The sequence below is a fragment of the Mustela putorius genome, unplaced genomic scaffold (genome assembly GCF_011764305.1).
Source record: "Mustela putorius furo isolate JIRA1106 unplaced genomic scaffold, ASM1176430v1.1 tig00000407_pilon_pilon_pilon, whole genome shotgun sequence".
NCBI classification, from domain to species: Eukaryota; Metazoa; Chordata; class Mammalia; order Carnivora; family Mustelidae; genus Mustela; species Mustela putorius.
This window is the reverse complement of record NW_025421373.1, coordinates 2,435,869-2,462,543: the sequence shown is the minus strand read 5'-3', so window position 1 is coordinate 2,462,543 and position 26,675 is coordinate 2,435,869. Positions and strand designations below refer to the sequence as shown.

The following is a 26,675-nucleotide window of genomic DNA, read 5'->3' as shown; positions in this document are numbered from 1 at the left end:
CTATCACCAGGAGATTATAACATACTGAATATCCTGAGTCACAGTATTGTTGACGCAGGTGACCCTTATATGCTTAATAAGCAGAATCCTATTAGTAAAAGACAGCTGTGTCAAGTTTTGGCAGAGTATACAGTTATAGTATTATGCAACAAAACATTAATTAATTCCGTGAATTTTCTCTTAATGTTAAAGTGACCAGATCATACATTTTAGAATTTATATTTAGTAACAGACAAGAGGCAATATTTAAAGACCAGTTTTTGGCTCTGATGAATATATTTCATATCTCTGGTGCTTAATGATGCTATTTAAGCAGCAAACATACGCTCCTTTGGGGCAAATATATAGAGAAAAAATAAAAATAAACTGGTCTTATCATGTGACAGATTTAAATGAGTTTCCTACAGAAAAGGACCCATAGCACGAGGGGTAAAAACCTTTAATAAGGCCTAATATTAGGAGGTTAACTGATGCATTTTTGCTTTTTAGTTTTCTGTTTACAGCAAAGAAAATATGTCCTAATGAAGATCAGTAGTGAGAGGCATGATTTATTGTGAAAATAATGCTCTCCCTTAGGAATGCAGTGGGAGGTAGAGATAATTAAGTCCTTTATTAACCTCATTGGTGTGCAGGATTTCTTAAATAAATATTAAGCATTTTAAACTTTACAGTCCTTAAAAAAATTAGATTCAGTTATGTGCAAATGTGTAAAGTGAAAGATAACATGTTCAAATTATTGAAATAGTGACAGTTAGGTATTCCTTTTTTGTACTTTATTTGTTCATTTATTTATTTATTTCAAGTTATTTATTTAAATTCTAGTTAGTTAACATATAGTGTTTCAGGAGTAGAATTTAGTGATTCAGCACTTACATATAACACCCAGTGTTCCAGTAAGGCATTCCATCGTATCCCACCTCATAGGCAAAGACTGAACACACTGAATCATTTGAACTCTTGAGTCATTATTCCTCCACCAAATCAGATCATAGTTCTGCACAAACCTCTGGGTACATTATAAGAGTAGTTAATTTTTATTGTAAAACCCTTTTGTTTTTTGTGGGTTTTTTAAGTTTTTTTTTTTTTTAATTATTTATTTGACAGAGAGAGAGAGAGAGAGAGATCACAAGCAGGCAAAGAGGCAGACAGAGAGAGGGGGGGAAGCAGGCTCCCTGCCAAGCAGAGAGCCCCATTCGGGCTCGATCCCAGGATTCTGAGATCATGACCTGAGCTGAAGGCTTAACCCACTGAGCCACCCAGGTGCCCCTGTAAAACCCTTTTGATTCACAGATTATTTGTGAAAAATCTTGGAAAATTGGGGTATCTTATATTGAGAGTAGCTTAAATTGAGAGTAGCTTATAAAAATAAAAAATAAATCAATAAAATAAGAAAAGGTCCTTGTATGAACAAACAATAAGATGGGAGTATAATTGATTCAACCCTCTGCATTGAAGTTGGGGCAGTGAGGTAGGAACTAAGCCAAGTCCTCAACAAATTTTCCTTATAAATTTATATATGTATCATCCATATCTATATCTCCACACACACCGCAATAAATCCTATTAGTGCTAATTTTGCCACACTGTTTTTTTGATATTTTAATTCAAATCCCTTAATTTGTTCAGTAAAAGAAAATAGTCTATGTTAATTACCTTATTAATTATCAATATTCATACTCCTTTAGTTGGATTAAAGCACAGTGGTGTATCATGGGTACTAGAGCCAGACTCCCCAAGTATAAGTCTCACCTATCAATGGAAAAGCTCAATGCCCCCCCCAAAAAAGGAAAAGTCAATGCTTCAAAGACCACAGAGAACACAACTGGCGGTCAAAGTTAGGTGTATTAACTTCTTGCGATAAGGTATACTGCCCATCATGGGGAAATTGGAAATAATCTGGTTACAGAGAGTTAAGATAGGCTTATTATAGAATTTGGGAATATGCTGAGGCATTTGGGAAATTCTTATGCAAGCAGAGATCAGAAATTGATTGGGTACTATCAGGAAATCAGGGCAATTCTATAGACATATATTAATTTCTATGTAGGAACCTGGAAAAGTAGTTTGAAGTTGTCTTTGATAAAGAAGTACTAGTAACCAAGAAAGGAAGATATCTGGTCATTGTGGGTCTATCTAGTGCCTCTGCTTTTGCCTTGTTCTAATTCACAGCTATTGAGTGAGTTCATCTGATGATGATATTCTGCTAAATTGTTGGTGTTCGGCAGGGGATACGATAGCTTAGTTCTTAGTCACCAGGCCAGGTATCAGCTGTCAGCTCTCAGAGCTGATTTTTATTTCTCCCTCACCACCTAACAGATGTTCACCTTGGACAATTTATTTTGACACTGTGAACTTTCATATTTTTCATGTATAGAATGGGAACAATTGCACCTTCATCAAGGAGATTTTGAAAGTATGATTTAAGTGGTATGTGTGATGCTAAATATATTCATCAGTCCTAAAGGCCTAGGGTGTACAGGTGGTTTCAGACAAAAGATTTCTTTTTCTCTCCCATTATATATCCATCACTCTTTGGCTTGTGGGAATGTGGGGAAGCCCATTTTGTCTTTATTTTGGGTTGTAGGCTGGGAAGTTTTGCCATACTTGCTGTGGCAAAGCGAGAAAGATCACGGCAGGATCATGCAGCAGTTCATAGACGTTCTTCTCAGCAGGAGTACGCGTAACACTCACCCAAACCTCACTGCCAAATAGCCACAGGAAACTTAGAGATGGAGGTTAAATAATGCCAGTGGATAGGAAGAGGAAGACATGAGCTCTCTCAAAACAGAATGAATGCTTAGCGAAATAAGTCAAGCAGAGAAAGACAACTATCATATCATCTCCCTGATATGAGGAAGTGGTGATGCAACATGGGGGCTTAAGTGGGTAGGAGAAGAATCAATGAAACAAGATGGGATCGGGAGGGAGACAAACCATAAGTGACTCTTAATCTCACAAAACAAACTGAGGGTTGCTGGGGGGGAGGGGGGTTGGGGGAAGGGGGTCATGGTTATGGACATTGGGGAGGGTATGTGCTTTGGTGAGTGCTGTGAAGTGTGTAAACCTGGCGATTCACAGAACTGTACCCCTAGGGATAAAAATATATGTTTATAAAAAAAAATTAAAAAACAAAAAAAACAGAATGAATGATTACCAAAGCTGTGAGGCACTTAGAATAGTGCCTGGTCAGTAACATCTACTTAACAAATGTGAGATAGAACAATAGTGAATGACTGTTATGTTATTATCATCTCCAGTTTCCCTCCTGTCTTAAGATTTAATAATAATAATTTACTTATTATATGTTACTTATTTTAAGATAGAATTTCCAGATGATACAAACATCTGGATGATAGAAACTGGATTTTTTGGGTGTCTGGTGGCTTAGTTGGTTAACCGTCCAACTCTTGATTTCGGCTCAGGTCATAATCTCAGGGTCATGAGATGGAGTCCCACCTCGGGCACTGTGCTGGGCACGGAGCCTGCTTAAAATATTCTATCTTCCTCTCCCTGTGCCTGCCCCCCATCCCCACATCCCCCACCCTTGCTCGCACATGTGCACACTCTCTCTCTCTCTCCCCACTGGATTTTTAATAACAGTATCTGACAATGATGGATTAAGGAAAAGTTTTTGTAACTGTGCTGTGCCTGAATAGGTGAATTGCAAAGGTAAATGTGCTAATGAGTTTTTACACTAAAATATTTTTATTTTTATTTTTTTAAGATTTTATTTATTTATTTGACAGAGAGAGATCACAAGTAGGCAGAGAGGGGGAAGCAGGTTCCCCACTGAGCAGAGAGCCTGATGTGGGGCTTGATCCCAGGACCCTGGGATCATGACCTGAGCCAAAGGCAGAGGCTTAACCCACTGAGTCACCCAGGCACCCGAACACTACAATTTTTTAAACTTTAGTCAGAGAATATTTGAAATTTGAAAGCTAGGAATAGCTCATGGTTGTTGCTTGTTTCACTCTTTTCTTTTCTTTATTTGGTCTGTTTAGATTTTATTTCACTGATAAAATTAAATAATCTGTAGATCCATTTTGAAGTTGCCAAATGGTACACCAGACTCATGTTATGATGTGACTGTGTATCATTAATTGAAAACATTACCATGGGTGATTGCTACAGTAACATTTAAATTGGCATCAGTGCCAAGAAATCTTTACTATCGATCTGATAGAGCTCATTCACAGTGCATTTCAAGAACATAACTGGAATTTTGCTGGTGCTTTTATTCATATAAGCTGAGTTAAAAGAAAAAAATATGTTTTAAAAATAAAAACATGTATTTAAAAATAAAACATATACATGTTTTAAAAATAATATATATGTTTTAAAATAAAAATATATCTTTAGAGAAATGCTTAATGCAAATGGTTGTGATTTTTATATAATTCTATATTCCAATATGTGAGTAGCTCATATAATTTTCTTCTATATTGCTATTTTTCAATGTATTCATTGAATACATGAATACATTCATTCAATGTATTCATTGTTATTTTTCAATCTTTTCAAAATTGAATTTTAAAAATAATGTAAAATAATATATGTAATTCAATACACTGACTATTAAGTATTTAACTAATTAAATAATCTAGTCCACATATTTTTTAATCTTGTGCTCTGCACTGTGCAAGGTGATTTAATACAGTTGAAAAAGTCACTATTCTGATTTTCAATCATAGTCAAAAGTCAAAAATCATAGTCAAAAGAGATAGTTGTAAGTAATTTAAAAATATCTAAACTTAATTGAACATTTTTCTAACCTTTTAACAGAATTAGCAACAGAATTATTATATTATAATAATTATTATTATTATAACTCTGTTTTACAAATTAACTAACAGATAGAGAGAGAGGTTAGTGTTAGTGTCTTACCAAAAGTTACATAATAGCCTTCCAAAACAATTCCAAGTCTCTGGTCTTGAAAATGCTTCGTGTTAACTCTCTGACCTTAATATTATGGACCCGATGTTGAACCACAGAGAAAAAATCTTTTACTTTTACCTGATAAAGTCAAGCTAATATTACAAACTGATAATAAACACATATATTTCAATAGCACTGTGTTAGTTTCCTAGGACTGCTATAACAAAATACAACTGGTTAGGTTCAAACAACTTAAATGTATTCTTCTACAGCAATGGAGGCTATACACGTGAATCAAGGTGTTGACAGGTCTTGATCCGGTCCGCTAAGTCTAGTAGATGATACTTCTTTATTTCTTCCAGCCTCTGATACCTTGGTTTATGCCAGCATAACTCCAGTCTCTACCTCCTCCTTCACATGGCTCTCTTTGCTCTATATTTGTGTCTCTTCTTATAAGAACACCATTGGATTAGGGTCCCTTCTAATTCAGGCTGGCTTCATCTTAACTTGATAACATCTTCAATGACCCTATTTCCAAATAAGTTCATATTCATAGGTACCAAGTGTGAGGAGTTGAATGTATCTTATTGGAAGAAACAATTCAACCCAAAGCAAACATTCTCATATACTACTGAAGCAATCATCAGAACCCTTGTCCATGGGCATCTGGGTGGCTCAGTCCTGGGGTTAAACCATGCATCAGGCTCCCTGCTTAGTGGGAAGCTTCCTTCTCCCTCTCTCTCTGTTGCTCCCCCTGCTTATTCTCTCTCTCTGTGTCAAATAAATAAATAAATAGTAAATAAATAAATAAATAAATAAATAAACTCTTTAACCAAAAAAAAAAAAGAACTCTTTCCAAAAGTTTCTGGATTTCTCTCTTCCAAACAAAATTCTTTGTAAGATTATCCTTCTCCCCTATCTCTGAATTTAGACATAACCACGGGACTTGCTTTGCCCACTTAAGTGTGGGGGCAAGTGGGTGCAAGACCTTCTGTGTAGAAGAGCCAACATGGATTCTCTCTGTTTCCTCTCTCTTCTGTTGGCAGTCATGGAGCGTGGCGATAGAACTTCCCGTGCCTTGGGTTCCTGGCAATAAGGTTTATCATAACCTCTCAGAAAAATAGCAATGGTCCTATACCCTGAGCAAGAATAAGCATTTGTTTCTAAAGCCACTGTGATTTTGGTTATTTTCTGTTACCACAGCATAATATGACAGGTGCATAAATAACTACTGCAATTGATATGCTGTCCTAAAAACAACGAGTCATAAAATCTGTAGCACTGACTTAAGGCCTAGCCATCCAACTGTAAAGAAAGCTGAATCAGAGGTTCAAAAGTGAAAATCCATTTCCTTCCAAGGTGTAATATTTGTGATAACTTGGATGGCAGATCCTGGGTCCAGTGAACTTATAGTCCTAAGGAAAATGTGGGAAATCAGAGTGATGGAAGGGTGTATTTGTCCATATGGCTTTATTGTCAAAATACTATTTAAAAAGAGATAAATCCAGAAAACTATTGTCTGTGTGGTGGTAAAAAATGTAATGAAATGCAAATTACATGAATAGGGGACTGACTGACATATTGAGAGGAAGAGACAACCTTTTTAATGCTCTTTGTTAAAAGAGAAATAATAGTTTGGTGTGCAAATAGATGATTGAGACTTTTATAGCAAAACGCAAATTGAAAGAATGACAATCATGGCTATTTAAAAATTTCTAAATGGATGATATCAGCAAGATTAGGACTTAGTTAAGTGTTTGATTCTCAATAAATCCTTACACTCAGATAAATTGTCTCATGTTAAAGATATTGAGGCTATAATTCACCAGTAAAGCCCAATAAGAGCAAGAATCCCATAATTAAGTAGATCTAGCAAGACTTGCTGTACAGTGTGGTACAAAAAATTAAATATAGAAAATCTAAGAAGTAATGATTAAACAGAAAATATTTCCATGGAGTGACTCTTGTCACATGAAACTGACTGGAGCCAGACAGGAAAAAAAAAAAAAAATGATTTAGTCTTTAAGAACTTTAAGAAGCCACCAAGCCAGACCAAACAGATCTGGGTGTCATTGAGGTTAAGATGATTCTGGGGCTTTCAAGTTGCTTGGTCAGTAAGCTGGCCAAAAAATTTGTTCAACTTGCAGAGTGATACTATCTACTGCCTTCTTCAGCAGTGGTCAGTGAGGTCAATGAATATGAAAGAATTTCAGAAGGTAAAGGGGTACAAACAATAATAGAAAAGGATGCCCCTTGTAAGGTAGCAAAACTGAAGAAAAAGGTCTAAATATGGCTTAATTCTCCTCGCCAGAATCGTAGGACAAGCAAACAGAACTTCAAAATTGCCATAATTTTCTGAAGAAAATTTGTTGTGATTATACTTCTCCCATGTCACACACAGTATCTTTTAGTTCATTAGTCTCTATCATGAAAAGCCTCACATAGATCTGATATAGAAACTACTGCATGTGTTATTTCTTCCATACTCCCTCAATTTGAACTTAAACGCATGTCTGGATGTGACTTGTGAATTGTACCTGCATATTTTTTCTCCAGGAAGAAGAATGAGCCTTGTATTTGGTAAGAAGGGCTTGAATTGTCATAATCATCTTTGTTATTTACCAAATATTACTAACTTCTAAGTCTTTAATAGGAAGGTGTTTTACCAGTAACTTTGAAGTTAGACAATGTACCCTGATTTGGTCAATGAAAAGATCGTCTAATTGATGGGTAGAGATCCTAGGTGGAGATGTTAAAGGCCTGAAGGCCAATTGCAAAGTTGTTTTGCTTTGTTTTGTTTTTCTTGCCTTGGCAAATGTGGAAGTACAGAGCGAAGCATGTCTCTCTTAGTCTGAAATTCTGATAAAGATGAGGTGGAACTATCAACAAAACTAAAAGATGGCCTGCTAAATGGGAGAAGGTATTTACAGATGACAGTTTTCCAGGCTGACTTCACAGAAAAGAGAAATCAAGACACATAGAAGAACATTCACACATTTATTTGTCACTAAAAAAGATTGTAGTGTGTTCTAGGAATTTAACATTAGATCATTTGACAATCTGAATATTTAGAGGTCATTTGAAAAGTCCAGGTACAGGAGGAATATATTTACTCATAAAAGCATTGCGATACGAGCCCTCAACTCAGGTCATTATCTCAGGCTCACGGGATTGAGCCCCATATCGGGCTCTCTGCTTAACTGGGGGAGCCTGCTTCCTCCTCTACCTGCCTGCCTCTCTGCCTACTTGTGATCTCTCCCTCCAACAAACAAAAAAATAAAATCTTTAAATAATAATAATAATAAACAGAAATATTTATAAAGAAATACAAAAGAAAAACTTCAAACCAAAGAGCAGCTATGTTTTATTTGCTCATTGTTCTTCCTTGATCTAAAATTGTCTGTAGGGGTGCCTGGGTGGCTCAGTGAGTTAAAGCCTCTGCCTTTGGCTCAGGTCATGATCCCAGGGTCCTGGGATTGAACCCCGCATCGGGCTTTCTGCTCAGCGGGGAGCCTGCTTCCTCCTCTCTCTCTGTCTGCTTCTCTGCCTACTTGTGATCTCTCTCTGTCAAATAAATAAACAAAATCTTAAAAAAAAAAAAAAAAAGCATTGCGATATATTCCGTACGTAGTGAAGATTATCATTTCAATTCAATGGTCAAATTTCCAGTCCCCATATTTCTGATCACTTGGTTTGATGTCACTATCTTTTACTTTCTTTCCTTTCTGCGATGTCAGAACCTCCCTCGCTCAGCCTGTCCTCTCCTCCCCTTCACTTACCTTTTTCAGACACAACTAAAGCAAGCCAGGCACTCCATTGCTCTAGCACCTTTGCATTTACTCTGCCTGAAAATATTTCCCACACATATCTACTTGTATAACGCCCCTTACTTCAAATTTTTCACTCAAATAACACCTTCCCAATGAGGCCAACCTGGCATTTCTTTTCCCTCCTCTTCTCTCCCCTTCCCTTCCCTGGCCCCAATGTTCAGATCCCACTATATTGCTCTATTATCCTCAATAGCACTGAAAACCTTCTCTCTACCGTTTTCATATTTATTACATTTATTAGGTAGTGCTTGTCTTTTCCTGCTTAAATGTAAGTTACATAAGGGCAGGAGTCTTTGTATATTTTCTTTGTATCTCAAACACACCCATGGGTCTCACGAAAGTAGGCACCATATAAATATTTGGAAAATAACTGGATGGCTCACTTCTAACAGAGTAGAAATTCATTCAGACCATATATACAATCTTATGTGTTTCCTCAGAAAGTCTGAGACTTGGATTTGGGTATAAGTGATTGATTAAAAATGTGATTTTCACAGGAAAACTGTAAAAACGGGAATAAAACAGGAGAGAGGAGAAAATAAGCTGGCAGTCTCAGACTGAGTGTAGCCTTGCCTGATCCACAGAGAGAAGGTTCCAGGCATAAAAGGGAATAGAGAGTTGACCCACCTTGAGGTGAAGGATCTGACTATTAGTACCTCATTGTCACTGATCATTGTGGTGAGCTTAGTTTGATGGTTCTCACCAGTTCAGAAAAGTTCTTAGAAGAGGTTAGCTATAAGCAGTTAACAGCTAAACCCAACAATAGCTGTCTAGTGAGTACATTGGCTTGGTGCATGGAATCTATGTAGAACCCAATAGTGTCTACCACAGAATTCAGAGTAACACTTAAACTATGGATGCACTTTTACCTTTAAAAAGCTTAATGTAATAGTTTACAATGACCCTCTAAAAGCTCATTTATAGTTTCCTAAGCAAATGCATACTGTTTTACTGCACATTAATAGAATATAATTATTTAATGACCTAATCGATAGTTTCAGTCCAAAGGAAGGGAAGACTATAATTATATATTATGAATCTATTATATTTCAGGTTCTTTCTATACTCATGGTTTTAATTATTTTATCTCCTTATAAGGTAAGCCTATGATTCCCATTCCAGATATAATGAAAATAAAACGTAAACTTGCCTAAGCTCATTAAGAGAGTGACAAACTCAGAATATTAATCCATATGTCCTCCCTCTGGGTTTACTGTTCATTCCACTCTTTTGCCTACATCTATAATGTCATTGTAAAATTACCTATTTTTCCAAATTTAAGTCCCTTTGATTTTGAAACTAGTCCTAAGCAATCTTAACATAGAAGTTAAATATTTAAGCTGAAAAATATTACATCAGTATTTGTACTAGTCTCCAGCTGAAATTTAGCATCTCTCTCAGTTATATTTATGAATATCAATACATAGAAGTATTAGAGGTCCTGTGACTTTATCATCAGCAGAAATTAAAGATCATACTAAGTACCTTGTATGTTCAGTTTTTTCTTTGACAATACAGGACTAATCAGATCTGCTGCTGGGTTTTGTTATTTATTGCATTAGTTAAGAAGCATATGTATTATTTTACCAAAATCAGTTTTTAAAAATAATTTGATAGCTATATTTTAATAAAATTGATTCCCTTTTTAATACTTATATCCTGTATCTTAATTCATGCTTTAAAAACATTATTTTGTCAGACTGACAAAGTGTTCATGAAACAAAAAACTGAAATTCCTTTTTAAAATCCATAATACTTTGTTGAACATTTAAAATATTTAAAATATTTAATTAAAAAATTAAAGATAGTAAATATTTAAGATATTAACTTACCTGTATCTCCACTGTGGAAATTATTATAAATGTTTGGATATTTGTGTTATAATTTGCTATTCCAGAGCTATTTAATTCCCCTTTCTCTCCTCAGTACTGCCGAGCACATCCTCCCACCAATCACTTGGTCCCCATTTTTCCTCTCCCCATTCTAAGACATAAGCTGGCCAACAGTTTTGTCCGAACTATTGGTTCTGGACCTAACTCAGGAAGGAAGCTCTGTCAAATCAAATACAGTTTTAAATATGGACACTTTTTAGTACTACGCACTCTTTCTTAAATGAGAAATACTTAGTGTAGGCTGATGGCATGTGAAACACTCATTAACTTACACCTGACAGACTGTGATGTTCATTTCTATCACTGGAAGCTGACATGAAACCACAGGCAAGAAATTCACTTACACCTTTCTCTACCAATTAAAAATTTGAGATATAAATTTAAGGTTTTCTTTCATTTTTCCAGTAGATTAACTATTATTAAATAAATTCAATATATGAGATATATATGTGACATGCATACATATATATATGTATGTACATATATATATCATATATAGTCAAACATTAAGCCATAAAAAATTATATCTTGCCATTTGTGACAACATGGATGTACCTAGAGGTTGTTACACTAAGTGAAATGAAATAAATAAGAAGAGAAAGAAAAATGTGTGATATCACTTCTATGTGGAATTTAAGGGAAAAAAAAAAAACAGCAGCAACAACAACAAAACCCAACAGAAAGAGACTCATAGATAGAGAGGGAGAAAAAATGCTTCTATTGTCAGTGATCTCTTCAGAGGTGTGTCACAAATAACTCTTGTTACATATGTATAGACCATATTCCTAGAATGTAAACTCCTCAAGGAATCTGCTATTCTTTTCACCTAAAAAAATGTCCAGAAGCTAGGCATTTTGTGTATATTTGGTGAAGGAATTAGTATGTAGATTTTTCTGATAACTTCATGATGTCATTACATATTACATCAAGTTGCACGATTTAGTTATCTTTCCCCTACTTTAAGACATTTAGCTCATTTCCAACTTTTCTCCAATGTTTCTGTCAAGATGTTTTCAGGAAACAGATGACACACTCAGTGATTGGGAAAGGTTTAATAGAGGGTGTGAGCGGGGTTAAAGGAACTGATTAGGGATAGTGCCATAGCAGGAATTCACATTAGCATATACCTGTTATCCCTCCCAGCCCTAAAGGAACATGGTGCTGGATAGACACTACTTCAGAGAGAGTACTGGTTCTTCTAACAGAACCCCAGCTATCTGAAAGGAGCTGTGGCTCATTTTAGAGAAAAGCCCAGCTCTTTGGGGTGCACTGTGGAGGAACCTACTTCCTGACACTACTTCAGAGAAGAGTAGTGGTTCTTCTAACAGAACCCCAGCTATCTGAAAGGAGCCTTGGCTCATTGTAGAGAAAAGCCACCAGCTCTTTGGGGTGCACTGTGGAGGAACCTACATCCTTCCTCCTGCCCTCCATCTCCTGCCCGTGCCTCATTCACACTGGCTAAATTCAAACAAGGATCAGTGAGCCCACTTATGTAGCTCCTATAAATTTATCTCCTGTTGTACTGAGCAAAGTAAGAACTGAGAGTGGATCTGAAGGCACAGACATAAAATTTCCAGTACATCTAATAATATATAATATTTAGATATACATGCTTGTACCCCAATCTCTCTTTTAAAATAAGAAACTTTCCTAGAATTTGAATTACTTAGTCAAACACTGTAAACCATTTTAAGGCTTTGATGTTTATTGACAAATTACTTTCAACAAAATTTTATGCATTTTAACTCTCATCAATAATAATAATCTTTTTTCATACCAAGAACTATGCCCATCCTGCTAACCCTTAACAGCACTGCATACTATCCTTGTTTTTGTTTTTTTCAGTGTTGCAGCTTTCATTGTCAACTATTACATCATGTAACCTTCAACCTTAATTATAAGGGTTATATTTTAACTTTAATTATAAAATCTGTATTTTCTTATTTTCCACTGAAACTGAAACTATTCCTATTTTCTTCCTTTTTTTTTTTTAGATTTTTTTTTTTTTTTTTTTTTTTTTTTTTTTTTTTTTACTTTAAAGTAATCTCTACACTCACTGTGGGACTCAAGCTCACAACAGGAGATCAAGGCTAACTGAGCCAGCCGGGCACCCCAAGCCCGTATTCTTATTTTTGTACTTCATGTGGAAGTACAAAATTAACACTCTCATCTCTTTAATAACCATGGAGTATACTGATGAAACTCAATATTCTGTCAGTCCTGACAAGTCCTTAAATTCCAGACTTGAATGTCCAAATGCGTATGGGTTATCTCCACTTGGATACTGAATAAGGCGTGTTTGAAATCAAAGCCTAGTTTCCCTACTGCCACACACAACCTGAATTTCTCCAACGCCTCTCATGAGCAAATGGCAGCTCTAACCTGATGTTCCAGCCAAATCCTTGGACTCATTCCTACCTCTTCCATTTTCATTAATTCCATCCCAGTGAGAATGATCATCTCACCATTTTCTCTGTCTCCTTTCTTGCCTCGTAAAGTCCATTTTTCACATGCCATTCAGTTACCCATTCAACATTAAGTTATCTCAGGATTCTCCTCTGCCACAAACCCTCATGTGATTTCAATGTTATTGAAGTTAAAACTCCTTATCATGCCTTGTAAGATTCTAGAAGTCTACTGCCTCTCAAAGCTTGTCATCTGTGACTATCCCCCTGTTTACTCAACTGTAGATACACTTAGTCCTTTCTATGACTTGAAAGCTTCTAGCATGAACATGCTTCCCTCCCCCACCCCTTCAGTGCTAAGTGTCTGCATTTTGTTAGACCCTTTCTCGGGACACTGTTCCCACTGAAATCCTTATAACCCTCCTTAAGTCCCTTCAGCTTTCTGCTCAAATATCACCATAATCAAGACTCCTGCTCTTTGACCATATTATCAAAAATAACAGTACCTCTCCCAGCACACATAATTTATCCTCTCTACCCATTAAACTCACTTTATTTTTCTTAAATAGTGTTTTTTGGGTTTATTTGTTTTTTGTTTTTTGTTTTTTTAGAATACATTTAGATTCACATTTTGGCTACTGTGGACATTGCTATGAACACAGAAAAATCAAGAACATAACATTGTGTTCCAATATACGCTTTACTTAGTTTCATTTATTATTAACATATATTAGCATAATCCTTTTTTTTATAATTAATGACTCTATTTTGATATATTGTTAGTAACTGAAGTCTATAGTTTATTCAGATGTCCTTTGTTTGTATCTAATAATATTTCTGTTTCAGAATTCCATCCAGGATACCACATTTCATTATGTAGTCATGTTGTTTGAGGCTTCTCTTGGCAAAGACAGTTCCTAAGACTTCTTTTTTTTTTTTTGACTTCTCTTTCTTTTAATGACCTAGATAGATTTGGGGAGTGCTGGCCAGGTATTTTTGTTGGGTGCCCCTCTATTGGAATCTTTCTGATGTTCTTCTCTGATCAGCCTGTGTTTGGCTTGGAGGAGACTATGGAGGCAAAATCCCACTTTCATGATACCATATCAAAGAAACTTACTATCAGCATGATTTAATGTTGTTGATACTGACTTTGATCACCTGGCAGAGAGGATTTTTCAGGTTTCTAAACTGAAAAAAATTAAAAATAATAATAATAAATAAATAAATACTTTTGCCTCCAATTTTTATGCTATCCTCTTTGGAAAGAAGTTACTATGTTCATCATACATTTATGAAGTAGGAATATAGGATCTTCTTGCTTGAGGGCAGTTTCTATATAAATTGTTTGGAATTTATACCTAAGGGAGATTTGTGTTCTCTTCCTCAATTATGTATTGATTGAATCATTTATTTATATCAACCTGAATTAGTGGATATTCTTATAACCCATGCAATTATAATGCAATACTTTAGTTTCTTGCTCAAATTAATCCAGTTTTGGTCATTGAGAGTTTTTTTGTTCTGTGAGCCCTTGACATATTCCTGTCAATGTAATGTGTGTGCTCGTGTGTTTGTTAAGCACTCCTTTACCTTCTGGCCTTACGATATGCTCCTGGCTCATGGTGTAGTCCTCTAGTCCTAAAATCAGCTATTTCCTTCAAGAAGCCTTGGTTCCTTTAGTTGGAAAATTATATTAGAAACAAGCTCTGGATGCCAGATGAGTTTATTGGTACTGGGCAGCACTGCTGCTAGGCCATCTCAGCTGTTAGAACAAAGAATAAATACGTGTACATACTAACTTGTATATATGCACATGCCTATAATTACTTAAATATATAGCCACCCATAAATATATCAGAGTATATGAGTTTTCGTCAATGTCTCCAACTCTAATCCATCGCCACATGAATTGTACTGTTCTCCTCCCTTTGTTTATCTATAAATTCCCATAACAACAGTAAGAAACCGGACTCCCAATGTCTGTCATCATTGACTTAATTGTTCAGTTTCAGTGTGTCCATGTATAGCAGTATGACAATTGTTCACCTATATGCTCTGGAGACACAACTTTATGAGCTAGAATGCAGTGCGTATGTGCAATTCCTTTCCATTTAGCCTTAGAGATTCTACTCACTTCCAGAGTTATGCAAGTCAGCACATTTTCTTCCCCCTCCCTCAGTGCAGTTGTTTCAAACAACTGTAGTAAGTTAGATTCCCTTGTCACAGTTTGCATTCCTTCTTGGAGCTCCATTCCTCCAGCTCCCAACTCCAAAGTGATTTCTTCTTATTTGCATACACGATTGTTCACTCTGTGTTGTGAAGATGTGTGGGTTTTGACAAGTGCATAATATCACATAGAATTCACTGCTCAAAAGTTCCTCTTTGTTCACCAGTTTATCCCTATACCCCTACCTACCCTCAACTCAAACCATTGGGAGCCACTGATCTTTTTACTGTCTTTATAGCTTTGCTTATTCCAAAATATCATATGTGTAGTTTGGATCAATGTGTATGTAACCTTTTCAGGCTGGATTCTCCTGCTTAGCACTATTTATTTAAGTTATTATTAATTTTTGGATACTTGATAGTTCATTTTATCTCTGATAATATTCTATTAAGTGAATATACCACAATTTGTTTATCCATTCACCTATATTTTATACCACTCTCAACCTATCCATAACCAATATCGTAAACTGACCAGGTCTTATGATTCTTAGATTAAAAGGCCCTTCAGCAATAACCATCTGGAGACTTCGGGGGTTTGTAGTCACAGCTGCTGGAATGCACAAGGAATGCACAAAGAGCACCTGGGGCATCAATGAGGTTCTGGGGAGGAGGTAAAGGTGGATGGGGAGGAACAAGAACAGAGCTGGGTGGGGGGTGAGGAGACTGAGATTCTGCATTTACTGTGGTTGACGGTGAGAGCGCAGGGTTTCTGAGGTTCACCATTTACTGGTGATTTTAAAACGTAAGATCGGGAATTTAACACTGGTGAAGAGAAACACAAGCAACCTAAATGATCAGTTACCTAAATCAAACATCATCTCTAAAACAAAGGATCCTCAGAGGAGGGTAAGGGGGAATCTTGTTCTTTTTCTAGTTATGTGACTGGCGATGTGTTTATTTGAGATAACCATAGTTGGAGTGGAGAGTCACACAATTTCATTACAGAAGTTAAAAAAAGGAGAGAGAGAAAAAAAGGAAACCCAACTGTCAGGGCTGACACTACAACGTACTAACCTCCACCCTCCTACCCCGCCCCCCGTTTTTGGAGATTTTGAATAAAAATCTTTATAGGCATTAATGTGAGTTTTTTTTTTTTTTAAGATTTTATTTATTTATTTGACAGAGAGAAATCACAAGCAGGCAGAGAGGCAGGCAGAGAGAGAGAGGAGGAAGCAGGCTCCCTGCTGAGCAGAGAGCCCGATGCGGGACTCGATCCCAGGACCCTGAGATCATGACCTGAGCCGAAGGCAGCGGCTTAACACACTGAGCCACCCAGGCGCCCCTTAATGTGAGTTTTTGTATGGACATTATTTTTCAGGCAATTAGTTATACACCTGCTACGTTTGGCTTTGTAAAAGACTTCCAAATAGTGTTTTAGCCTGCTTGGATCACAGTACATTCCCACTAGCAATGAAGGCAAGTTCCTGTTTTTTCCACATCCACATCAGTTTTTGAATTAAAACCATTTTGAATTAATCTGTGTGTAAGCGACACGTTTTGTATCTAGATTCATTTAAAAGTATTTGCATGTGGACATCCAGCTGTTCCTGCAAAATTTATTGAGAAAGTATCTTTTCTCCACTAAACTGCCTTTGCCCTGTTACAAATATTTTTTCACTAATTTTTTGTGGATCAAATTCTGTACTCTCCATTCTATTCAGTCGATGTACATGTCTGTCCTTTTGCCAAAACCACGCTCTCCTGATCTATGTAAATTTATAATAAGTTTTGAAATTATCTGCCAGTTTGTTGTTGATGATAATTTGTCTTCCACTACGATTTCTACAAGGTAAAGCACGTTGTTTAATTCATTGCTATGTCCTCAGTGCCTAGAACAGTCTTTGCAGTGGGCGTGATTTTTTTATCAATTTGTTTAGAAAATGAATGGATACATGTCCATGATTCCTTTTTAAATACTTATATTTAAAGTCCACTATTTTGTCACTAGCTTTAAGAATAGTTCTTATTTATCAATGTTATTCACTCAATCCCCGTAAAATTTGTTGTCTTTTTTTCTCCTTTTGTCAGTTATTTAAGAGGTTCACCTGATGGTGAGAGGTGTTGGGATTCTAGCGTTCTTCCATCTACACTAGCTTAACCGCTCTTCCTCACTTAGAGCCCTCTCTGCATCTGCCTTCCTCCATTTTCATGGACTCACTCTTGTGCTCTGTGAGGTGTTTTTTGTTTTGTTTTGTTTTTCTGTGTGTGTGTGTGTGTGTGTGTGTGTGTGTTTACCTTCAGGGGAAGGTAAGCACACAGCATGTGCTTGTGTGATAGGATGGTGCGTGTTCCCAGAGGCTTTATTATAACCCAATTTCATGCAGTATATTATGTCGTTTTCCCAAACCAACTTTTAAATTTTTCATCTAGTTTCTAGTATCTAAGAACACATTGACTAAAAATGCCACTATTTGTTTATGATACTCTCAAATCCTACCTGCCCCCCTACACCACGAAAACCTCATTAGTCAATATTTTTAAGTCCTGAATACGGACAGCTCTTACTTTAAAGTCAATTCGTCCTTCTCTGACATAACCAAAATGCTACACTTGTAAGGCATATCTCCAAATTGATATACAAAATAGTACCCCAACATTGTCTCCTTTCCTCCTCAGTCCTGTTATATTATAGGGCGTGCATATTTTGAATAGATACAATAATATTGGGGCAAACTCCAAAGGTGGTATCTTTGTAGAAGATTATACAAAAGTTTTAATTCTTTTTTTTTTATTTTTTATTTTTTATTTTTTTTTAATTTTTTATTTTTGATAAACATATATTTTTATCCCCAGGGGTACAGGTCTGTGAATCACCAGGTTTACACACTTCACAGCACTCACCAAAACACATACCCTCCCCAATGTCCATAATCCCACCCCCTTCTCCCAAACCCCCTGCCCCCGGCAACCCTCAGTTTGTTTTGTGAGATTAAGAGTCACTTATGGTTTGTCTCCCTCCCAATCCCATCTTGTTTCAGTATCATGCTTAGCGAAGTTTTAATTCTTTTGATCCCCTGATTCGGGGTACCAATACTGGGAAAAACTTTTTTGTCTATTTATTTTTCATTGGAAGTCGATGGACTTTTTTATGTATCAGAGAGTCATCAATCATTATTTATTTTCCTGTCTAGCTTCACTATCCTTACAGATTGTGATTATTTTTCTCAGATTCTGGAAATAGGTTGTTTACATGTCTTTATATTATATAACTCTGTATATTTCATATATGTCATTATACTATGTACAGTTTTACTATTGTTCTTTTGATAGGACACTGGGAAACCTGACTCAAGAGCTTCTCTTCTGATACCAGTTTATCTTGCCAGTTTTCTACTGACCTAAAACTAAATACTAAAAGCTGAGAGTTTACTGACGCTAACTATTCAGAAATCCTTACACAGAGGTAGCAGCTCATGTTTCTTCCAACAATGTCTGTTTTTCTTGAGATCATTGTATAACATTTATTGAGGCAAGGGTAAAATCACAAATTGCAATGCGACAATAATTGAAAGTGAGATTGCTGAAAAAAATCCATAAATGATTTGAGAGACCTCTAATACCTATTGAATATACACAGCAAACTAATAATCAGCTATATATATATTCACATGTATGCACACATATGTTTATATAATAAATGCAAGAATCATCAATTACTATGAAAAACAGATATGTTAAAACATATATCCCTAAATAATTTCTTAATTATGTAAGACTCGTAATTTTAATGTCTATTCACATTACAGAATTTGTTCTTATTATATGTGTGTCATTTACCTAACTGAGCTGTCAGACTCGTCTCTCCAACTGATATAAAGAGCCCACATAGTATGTTGGGATGAATCAAAAAACATGAATATCACTTTTGCTTAAGTCACAAAATAATTGGTAGTCAAAACAGCTTTCTTCACCTCTCCAATCCTCATATATCTTATTCAGAAAAAGATTTAAATTGCATGACTATATCCACATTTTTTAAAAAGATAAACAAGTTGATTTGGAAGTACTTTGTTGATTACAAATAGTATAAGATACTAAAATTAATCATATACACTTGTATTATATATACATTTCATCTGAGAAACTGCCTAAAAAAAAAAAAGATGGAAATTTTTACAATAGTTTATCTGAGTTTACACTACAGGGATAAGAAATAGTGATATAATTTAAATTTAGACATGGATTTTCTATGCTGAACATCCTACTTAATTACAACAATGCACTTTTTTTGATTCACAAATAGCCAAGAGCCATTTTTCTCAAATGCAATTGAAATATAATTATGGGGACAAGGGACTAATAATAAACAATTTTCAGTTTTTAAAGTTAACAAGATTCAAGTGAATTCCCTGATTACAAAACCAAAATTAAAGCAAATTTAAAATACTGTACTTTATAATGCATCTGATGGTATTTATTTATCAACAAAAATATGATTAAAATGCAGAACATTTAAGGTTGATAGAGATAATTAAGCATAGAAAATTTAGTAATCAGTTTGTTGCTATTGAATGAATAAAGGATGGGAAGAACTTTTAATAAATCCCATGAGATAAGAGCTTGCTAACTTTAAAACAAAACGCAATAAAAACATTTTATAATGTGTACTTTTGTCTAAGAGCAGAGGAATGTACGGGTGTTACATTGGCCACAGGAGGGGTATACTAATATTTCCTAAATGTGAAAGAATTATGAGGAAAATAAAGAATATATTTACTGAAAGGGATTCAAGTTCAAACAATCTATAATTTATACCAACCCTATACTGAAGCTCATACTTAATCTCACGTAATGCACATTTTTACACATATTACTCCTATTTCACTGGAAATATGGATTGTAGTTCATTTGTTAGGGAAAAACCCACTAGAGTTCTTTCACAGGCACATTTCCCCCCAGTTCAATTCCTTCCATATCTCTATTAGCTTGTTTATGCAATGGACTTTCAAGTCAATCTAATTTGTGATCTCAGACTTAAGCTGAGGATTATCTATTTAAGCATGAGTCAATTAATTTTATAAATACATATGAAGTACATACTATGTATCAATAACTATTTTATGCAGAACACAGTGATATACAAAATATCCCACCACCATACAAGTTACACTCTTACTAGAGGAAACAGTCAATAAACATATAATCCACTAAATGAAAGACATCTTTAAAATCATGGTAGACAATATATAGTAAATAAATGGATAGGATGAAAGAAATCAATAGAAACCGAAATAGGGTAAGCTATTTTTGAAAAAGTTGAACAGAATATGACAGAGAGACTGAAAATAATGATGTGGGGATGGCTCTAGATGAACCAGGTAAGGTCGTTCTAGGTCAGATTGTAAATAAAGACCCTGAATTGGGCAAGCGCTTAAAGTATGTGAAGGAGGCGCTGGTGGGCACATACAGAGCAACATTACTTAGGAGCAGTGCAATTAATATCAGGATTATTGACATCAGTCCAACAGAATCCAAATTCTGGATGCCTTCCATCTTCCCCACAGGTGCCTACCACCTTGTGGTATTAACAGGTTACTTCAACAAGCAAAGCCTCAGTTTACTCCTCTGTCTAATGTTTTCATACCTTCCTCATAGCATTTCTGTGATGGGACTTAAATACACAGTGCTTGAAAAAAAAGACTCAGAATAGTTACTAAAACACAGAATGCAAGTTAAAATAAATGTTCGTTGCCAGCTGTGGAGCTCAATGCAAGGGCATACCTGGATTTAATTCTCAATGCTTCTGTCTCTACTTACATAAACTTGGGAAAGTCATTTCACCTCTCTTTGCCTCAGTTTCCTTATCATAATATGAGGGATTATAGAAGAACCCATTTTAAATAGTTGCCATAAATATACAAATTGCATTAAATTAGATTAATAGCACAGTGAATAATTTTGCTTCCTATGATTTATATGCAGAAATGCTATTAATAGTAGCAGAATAAAAGTGACCACAAATAAGACAAAAAAACATAGTTCTTTGTTTTTCTAATAGATCTTTTCCCTGCTATAAACAACACTCCCCAAAATGGCACAATAATCGACTCCATTCACAAACTAATAATCTAAAAGTTATTAGTCTTTTTTGGCACCTTCCATAATTAATATATGAGAAGGTAGTATCTACTCTTCTTGATATGTCAATATGTGGTTTATATTCACATCATGGGTCTTGAGACCTAAGTAAGAAGTGGATCCTGAGGCGAGGACTTGGATGCAAGTGATTGGTTAATAAATTGCTTCCAGGTAAGCAAATGAGAGGGAGCATGAGAAAGCAATACAGAAAGAAGAATCCAAACAGGGTGTCATTTTGAAGTTCCAGCCTCAGAATAATTCTTGTAGGGGAACTATGGGATGTAAATATAAAGTGTGAATTTCCATACTTCTGCACCTGTTAGACAATGGCTTGGGATTTCATGGGAGGTGACTGTAAACTTGCAGGCACTTTAGGGATCCCTCAGGGTGCATGTGAGCAAAGTGGTTCCAATAGCCAAGGGAAGTCTTCCAAAGAGAATTGCAGGTGCAGGTCATTAGAGGCAAAAGCATGCAGAAATTGTAGTGCATGTAGTGTGCGTGCATGGGTGTGTGTGCATATTAAAGAATGAAAGAGAACCTGACAATAGCAACAGTGTCCACCACAAACCATTTCTCCATATGTCATTGCCATCACTTTCTTGACTAGACAGATAGACTAACTGATCCCCCTCCTTAACCAGATTTCTTGCCTGCTCTCCAACTCTTGTCCATTCTTCAGTGAAGCTGATCTTTTCTAAACATTCTGTGTTACAATTTTCCAACTGATTTCCATTGCACTGAAATGAGTGCAGATTTTCTACTCCAGCTTACAAAGACCGACAGAATCCTGGCTTCTGCCTAAGTCTCTGGCTTCATCTAATACAACTGGGTTTCTCTGCTTAAAGGCTTCTATTCTACCCAAAATGGGCATCAGAGTTAGAACAGACCCAGGAAATGAAAAATGCTCTCCAATTTCTTTTGCAAGAGAGATCAGTAAGGATGATGGTCAAAAGAGACCTCCCGGTGGGGAAGAAACAAGTGACCAGTGTGGTCAGCTAAGGAATTTGTTGTATTTTATCAAAGTGAGACACCAGCTGTTCTTGAGATTCTCTGGCTGCTCGTTTCCCACAGCACCAACACTGAAATGCAGGGCATGTTCTGAGCTAGTGGCCACTAGAGGGTACTTTGCTATTGCACTTTTTCCAGACACTTTCTGATTATAGTTTTCTGATATTTATTTCAGAGCTTTACATCTGCTGTGGTTAAATTTACCAATTTCCTGCAGTTTATAGTATTATGAATAGCCACATAAAGTCTTGCTAAAAGATAAGTACCATCACCTGAGATTTCAGAGTCAAAAAGTGATGTGATTTTCATTTCTCTTATGTCAAATCATGTGGATTTGTGACCATACACATGTATTTTGTTAAGATTAAAACAACAACAACAACAACAGATATGGGAATTAGAGTACATATGTGCTGGACAGAGCCCATAGCCCTGGACCATAGCAAATATCCATACTATTATCTGCCAATCATCATTCCCTATCTGATATACGTTTACATATACAAATACACACATGCGCGCACACACACACACACACACACACACATATGGTTATAATAGAAGCAACCATGGTTGATGATGATGATGACATTAACATGTTCAAAATTTGTATCCTAGCACTATACTAACTTGTTTACATAGCTTATCTTTTGTAAAACATACTATTTAAGGCTGTGTGTCTAAAAATTTGTTCCAGTACTTAGTATCTGTGCATTTGTTAAATTACTTAGATACTTCACACTTCAGTTTCCTTGTAGGTATATGCTGTTGTATAAATAAAATAAAGTCCTTGTGATACAAATAACTATTACTTTGTATTGACTGAAGTTCTAAATAAATTTAATAACAATACCTTGTGAGTCAGATATCAATTATTCTCTTTTATTGGAAGATGTAGTTGAGACTGAGTAAATATCCCCAAATCTCACAGACAATAAAGGATGAAACCAGGCTAGAGGCATGTGTTTGACCTTTACACCTCGATAACAACAACCGACTCCAGAGATGTAAGGTCCAGTGTTAGGCATCTGGCCCAAGCCAGGTAAATTAGAGTCCATTCCCAGAATATTTCAGACTCTACTTAGATAATACTATCCGTTGTTTTCTGGATTGGAAGATGTTAAATCTGAATTTTATATATTCCTCTATTGACCAGGTTGGGGAAGCTTAGTTGAAAGCAAGAGAGGAGAGAGGAATGAGCTAGAGAGAATAGTACTAAAGTACCTAAACCCTTAATTCTTGTTTTCAGGAGCACAAAGGCCCAGTTGCTTCTTTGCTCCTTTCCTTCCTCCCTTTCCACACTTAATTTGATTTGATAACCTAATGAATTCTTCTTTTGCCTATACTAGTTTGATGGGTTTCAATTGCTTACCAAAGGCATTACCAGCAGCAGCATTACTATAATTTTATATCTTCTAAATGAAATGTTTCACAAAAACCAATTTTCTAATAAATAAAATTAATTTTGAAATACCAAATGAACTATTTTTTTTTTTACTTCAAGAAGAATCAACTTACTAAAAATTCCAGATCAAATTACCCCATAGCTGAGACCTCATATCTAATATTACCATATCAATTTTGTGTGCTCATTTTTCCTATTATTTTAGGAAATAAATATGTGTTGTTATTTTTAATTATCAGGTAATATGTTTCCATTTAGAGCATGCTTTCTTCAGAATCCAATTAAATTTGAGTAACTTACTCAACTGATTGTAAAAATAAATATAGCTATCAGTTATAAAGGATTGACATAGTATGGTGCTAGGTATTGCAAGACACAATCCTAAGTACATTTGGTATAATTTAATTTGTCTTGAGGGAACATCTTATTATGTTACAGAAGAACAAGGAAGAGGAAGAAGAGGAAGAGGAGAAATAGGAGGAGGAGGAAGAGGAGGAGAAGAAACACATTATAGAAGTTGACAAATTGTGTGCAGAAAACAGTGTTATTTAAAATATATAAGCACATATATATATATGTATATATTAATAAATACACTACTTTTATTGGTCTTAAAGACTTTAGGAAAACTCAGTATAATCTTTAGTATACCATAGGGCTTAATTTTTTTCAAACATTTAGTATTTTAAATTACAAATATCTTCTCAGTATATGCTGCAATATATGTGATGTTAAAGTCAGCTGTTAATTTCCTGTTTACTTGTGCTACACAGGTGTCCTTACATAGCCAGGTGATACATGAGGTTTTAATGATAGCTCACTGATGTAACATGGAAAAATAATGTATATCTAACATATTATTTCTAAAATTTTAGTAACATTTAGAAAAGTTTTATAGTTTACAGGTTATGTGAAAATGAAATACAACATGATAAACCACTTTTCTTCCTCTAGTCCTCAGGGGCATCAGACAATATACTGAATTTGATATCCTGCTGAAGCTGTTTATAATGAGGACTTACTACTGCCTATCACTATTCATCTGGACCTATATGTCGCACATAGTTGATGCTATCCCACTACAAGAAAAAGCTAACAGTGATTTACCAAGCAAAAGGGTAGTGGATCTGACAAAAGATGATGGTAAAATATTACATCGCACCAAGCGTGGCTGGATGTGGAATCAGTTCTTCTTGTTGGAAGAGTACACAGGTACAGATACACAATATGTTGGCAAGGTAAGAAAAGAAATTAAAAAATGGTAGCAATGTAGTCGGTTTTATAGCAACTTCCTGTGCTGATTGTTTAAAACAATGATTATTTCAAAGTATCTGACTAATTACGATGTTCAGAAGGCATAATATTGCAAATGTTCATAGCAGGGTAGAATGGGGAAGGTGATTTATTCAGGTAGGTAAGTGCAAGTCAGTATCCATAGTGAGCCTCAACATAAAACATCACCTGTGGACTTGATTCATTATTAATCGGCTACATATGACTTAATTTTATGTGTGTGCATTTAGAAGATTTTAAAAGCTTTCTTCGAAATTTAACATCATGTAAAATAATAACTTAGTGTGCTATGTTAAGGCAAAAAACCACAAAAATATAGTCAAAAATTATATTGGTCCCTACTAATGAACAATTTATCTTAAGTTGAATAGTAAGCAGTGTATGAGAGTAAGTACAAATACTTCTATCTAGATGGTCTGTTTCTTAGTCTCAGTCGAACTGAACTACTTCCTGCCTGTAAGCCAGACCAAAGAACTCAAGGAGAAGAAGGAAAACAGAAGTAGAAAGAAGGCAATACCTTTGGGATGAGCCGTCCTAGTAGCAGCAACAGGAGCTCATTAGCAGTCTGGAACAAATGGCGATAGAGAAGACGTAACTCTCCCTTATATTCAACTTTGAGAAAACACATTCACAATATTTGTCTTCCTGCTTCTTCTCTGTCCCAAAATAGAGGGCATGATCTTGCCAGTGTCCAGAATTTTCTCTTATCCATCTTCGCCTTACCAGTTTCACTCATACCATTCTGTATACAGGACAATTCCTTGTTCACTTCATTGTCCCACATACGTGCCTAACTAATGCTCAGATATTTTCACATTCTAAGAATAAAACGAAATAAACAGTGATGAGTGCTAACACTGCCCAGAAATCATATATATTGTTTTCTTGATTCTTTGTACATGATGCTAGAAGTGATTGGGATGGTCTGAGTATTTTTTGACGTATTGTCAACACAAGGCAGAGAAGATAGAACAGGCCAAAAATAAAAATATAAAAAGTACCTGATATCACAAAGTCATGGCTCTTCCTTTTAAGCCAGAAATACATTTATTCTGTGAAATTGCCAAAATCTTGATTTAATTTTTCATTTTGTGTGTGTGACAGTATTTTTTCAAACATAGCTTTTTATTGGAAGCCTATTATTTCCTCTTCTTTTGATATCTGTCTCCCCTGGTTCCATAGGTCATATTCATTTTGCCCCACAGAGTTCACTTGCTGATTCCTTTTTCCCTCTTATTTCTCCTCAGGTTAGTCATAGGGCATCCCCCTGCACTCCTCATTTAACATCACTTTCCACACTATAGTTAATAACTAACATCAGGATATTTCAAGTTCAACTGACAAATGTTTGTGTCTAAGGACTTGAAATTGCCTTGCGATTCTTTTTCTAAGGCAGTGTATAAAGGACACATCCAGTTCATGAGGTCTCGCATAGAGGGTTTTATCCTTGGAGATTCACAGATGCAGAAGAACAGCCACGGATAAAGAGAGATACTCAGTCACAAGGCGATCAAGGCTCTACTGCAGGCATTTACTTTTAGCTATCAACAAAAATGCTTCTTTCTAAAAATTGAGTGTGCATTGATTAACAGACACCATTATTGCACTGACATTTAAAAATATACACTAAGCTTTGGATCTTTTTGTACCATCCTGCTTA

At 35.6% G+C, this 26,675-nt stretch overlaps 1 protein-coding gene across 1 annotated transcript in view; it reads left to right on the top strand.

Moving 5' to 3' along the window:
• CDH9 (cadherin 9) overlaps window positions 1-26,675 on the top strand; it is a 141,906-nt gene that overhangs the window by 22,301 nt on the left and 92,930 nt on the right. Inside the window, exon 2 of the mRNA XM_004738086.3 lies at window positions 24,677-24,960. Coding sequence (XP_004738143.1) covers window positions 24,733-24,960 — 228 coding nt within the window. The 5' untranslated portion in view covers window positions 24,677-24,732. The remainder of the gene's footprint in view (window positions 1-24,676; window positions 24,961-26,675) is intronic.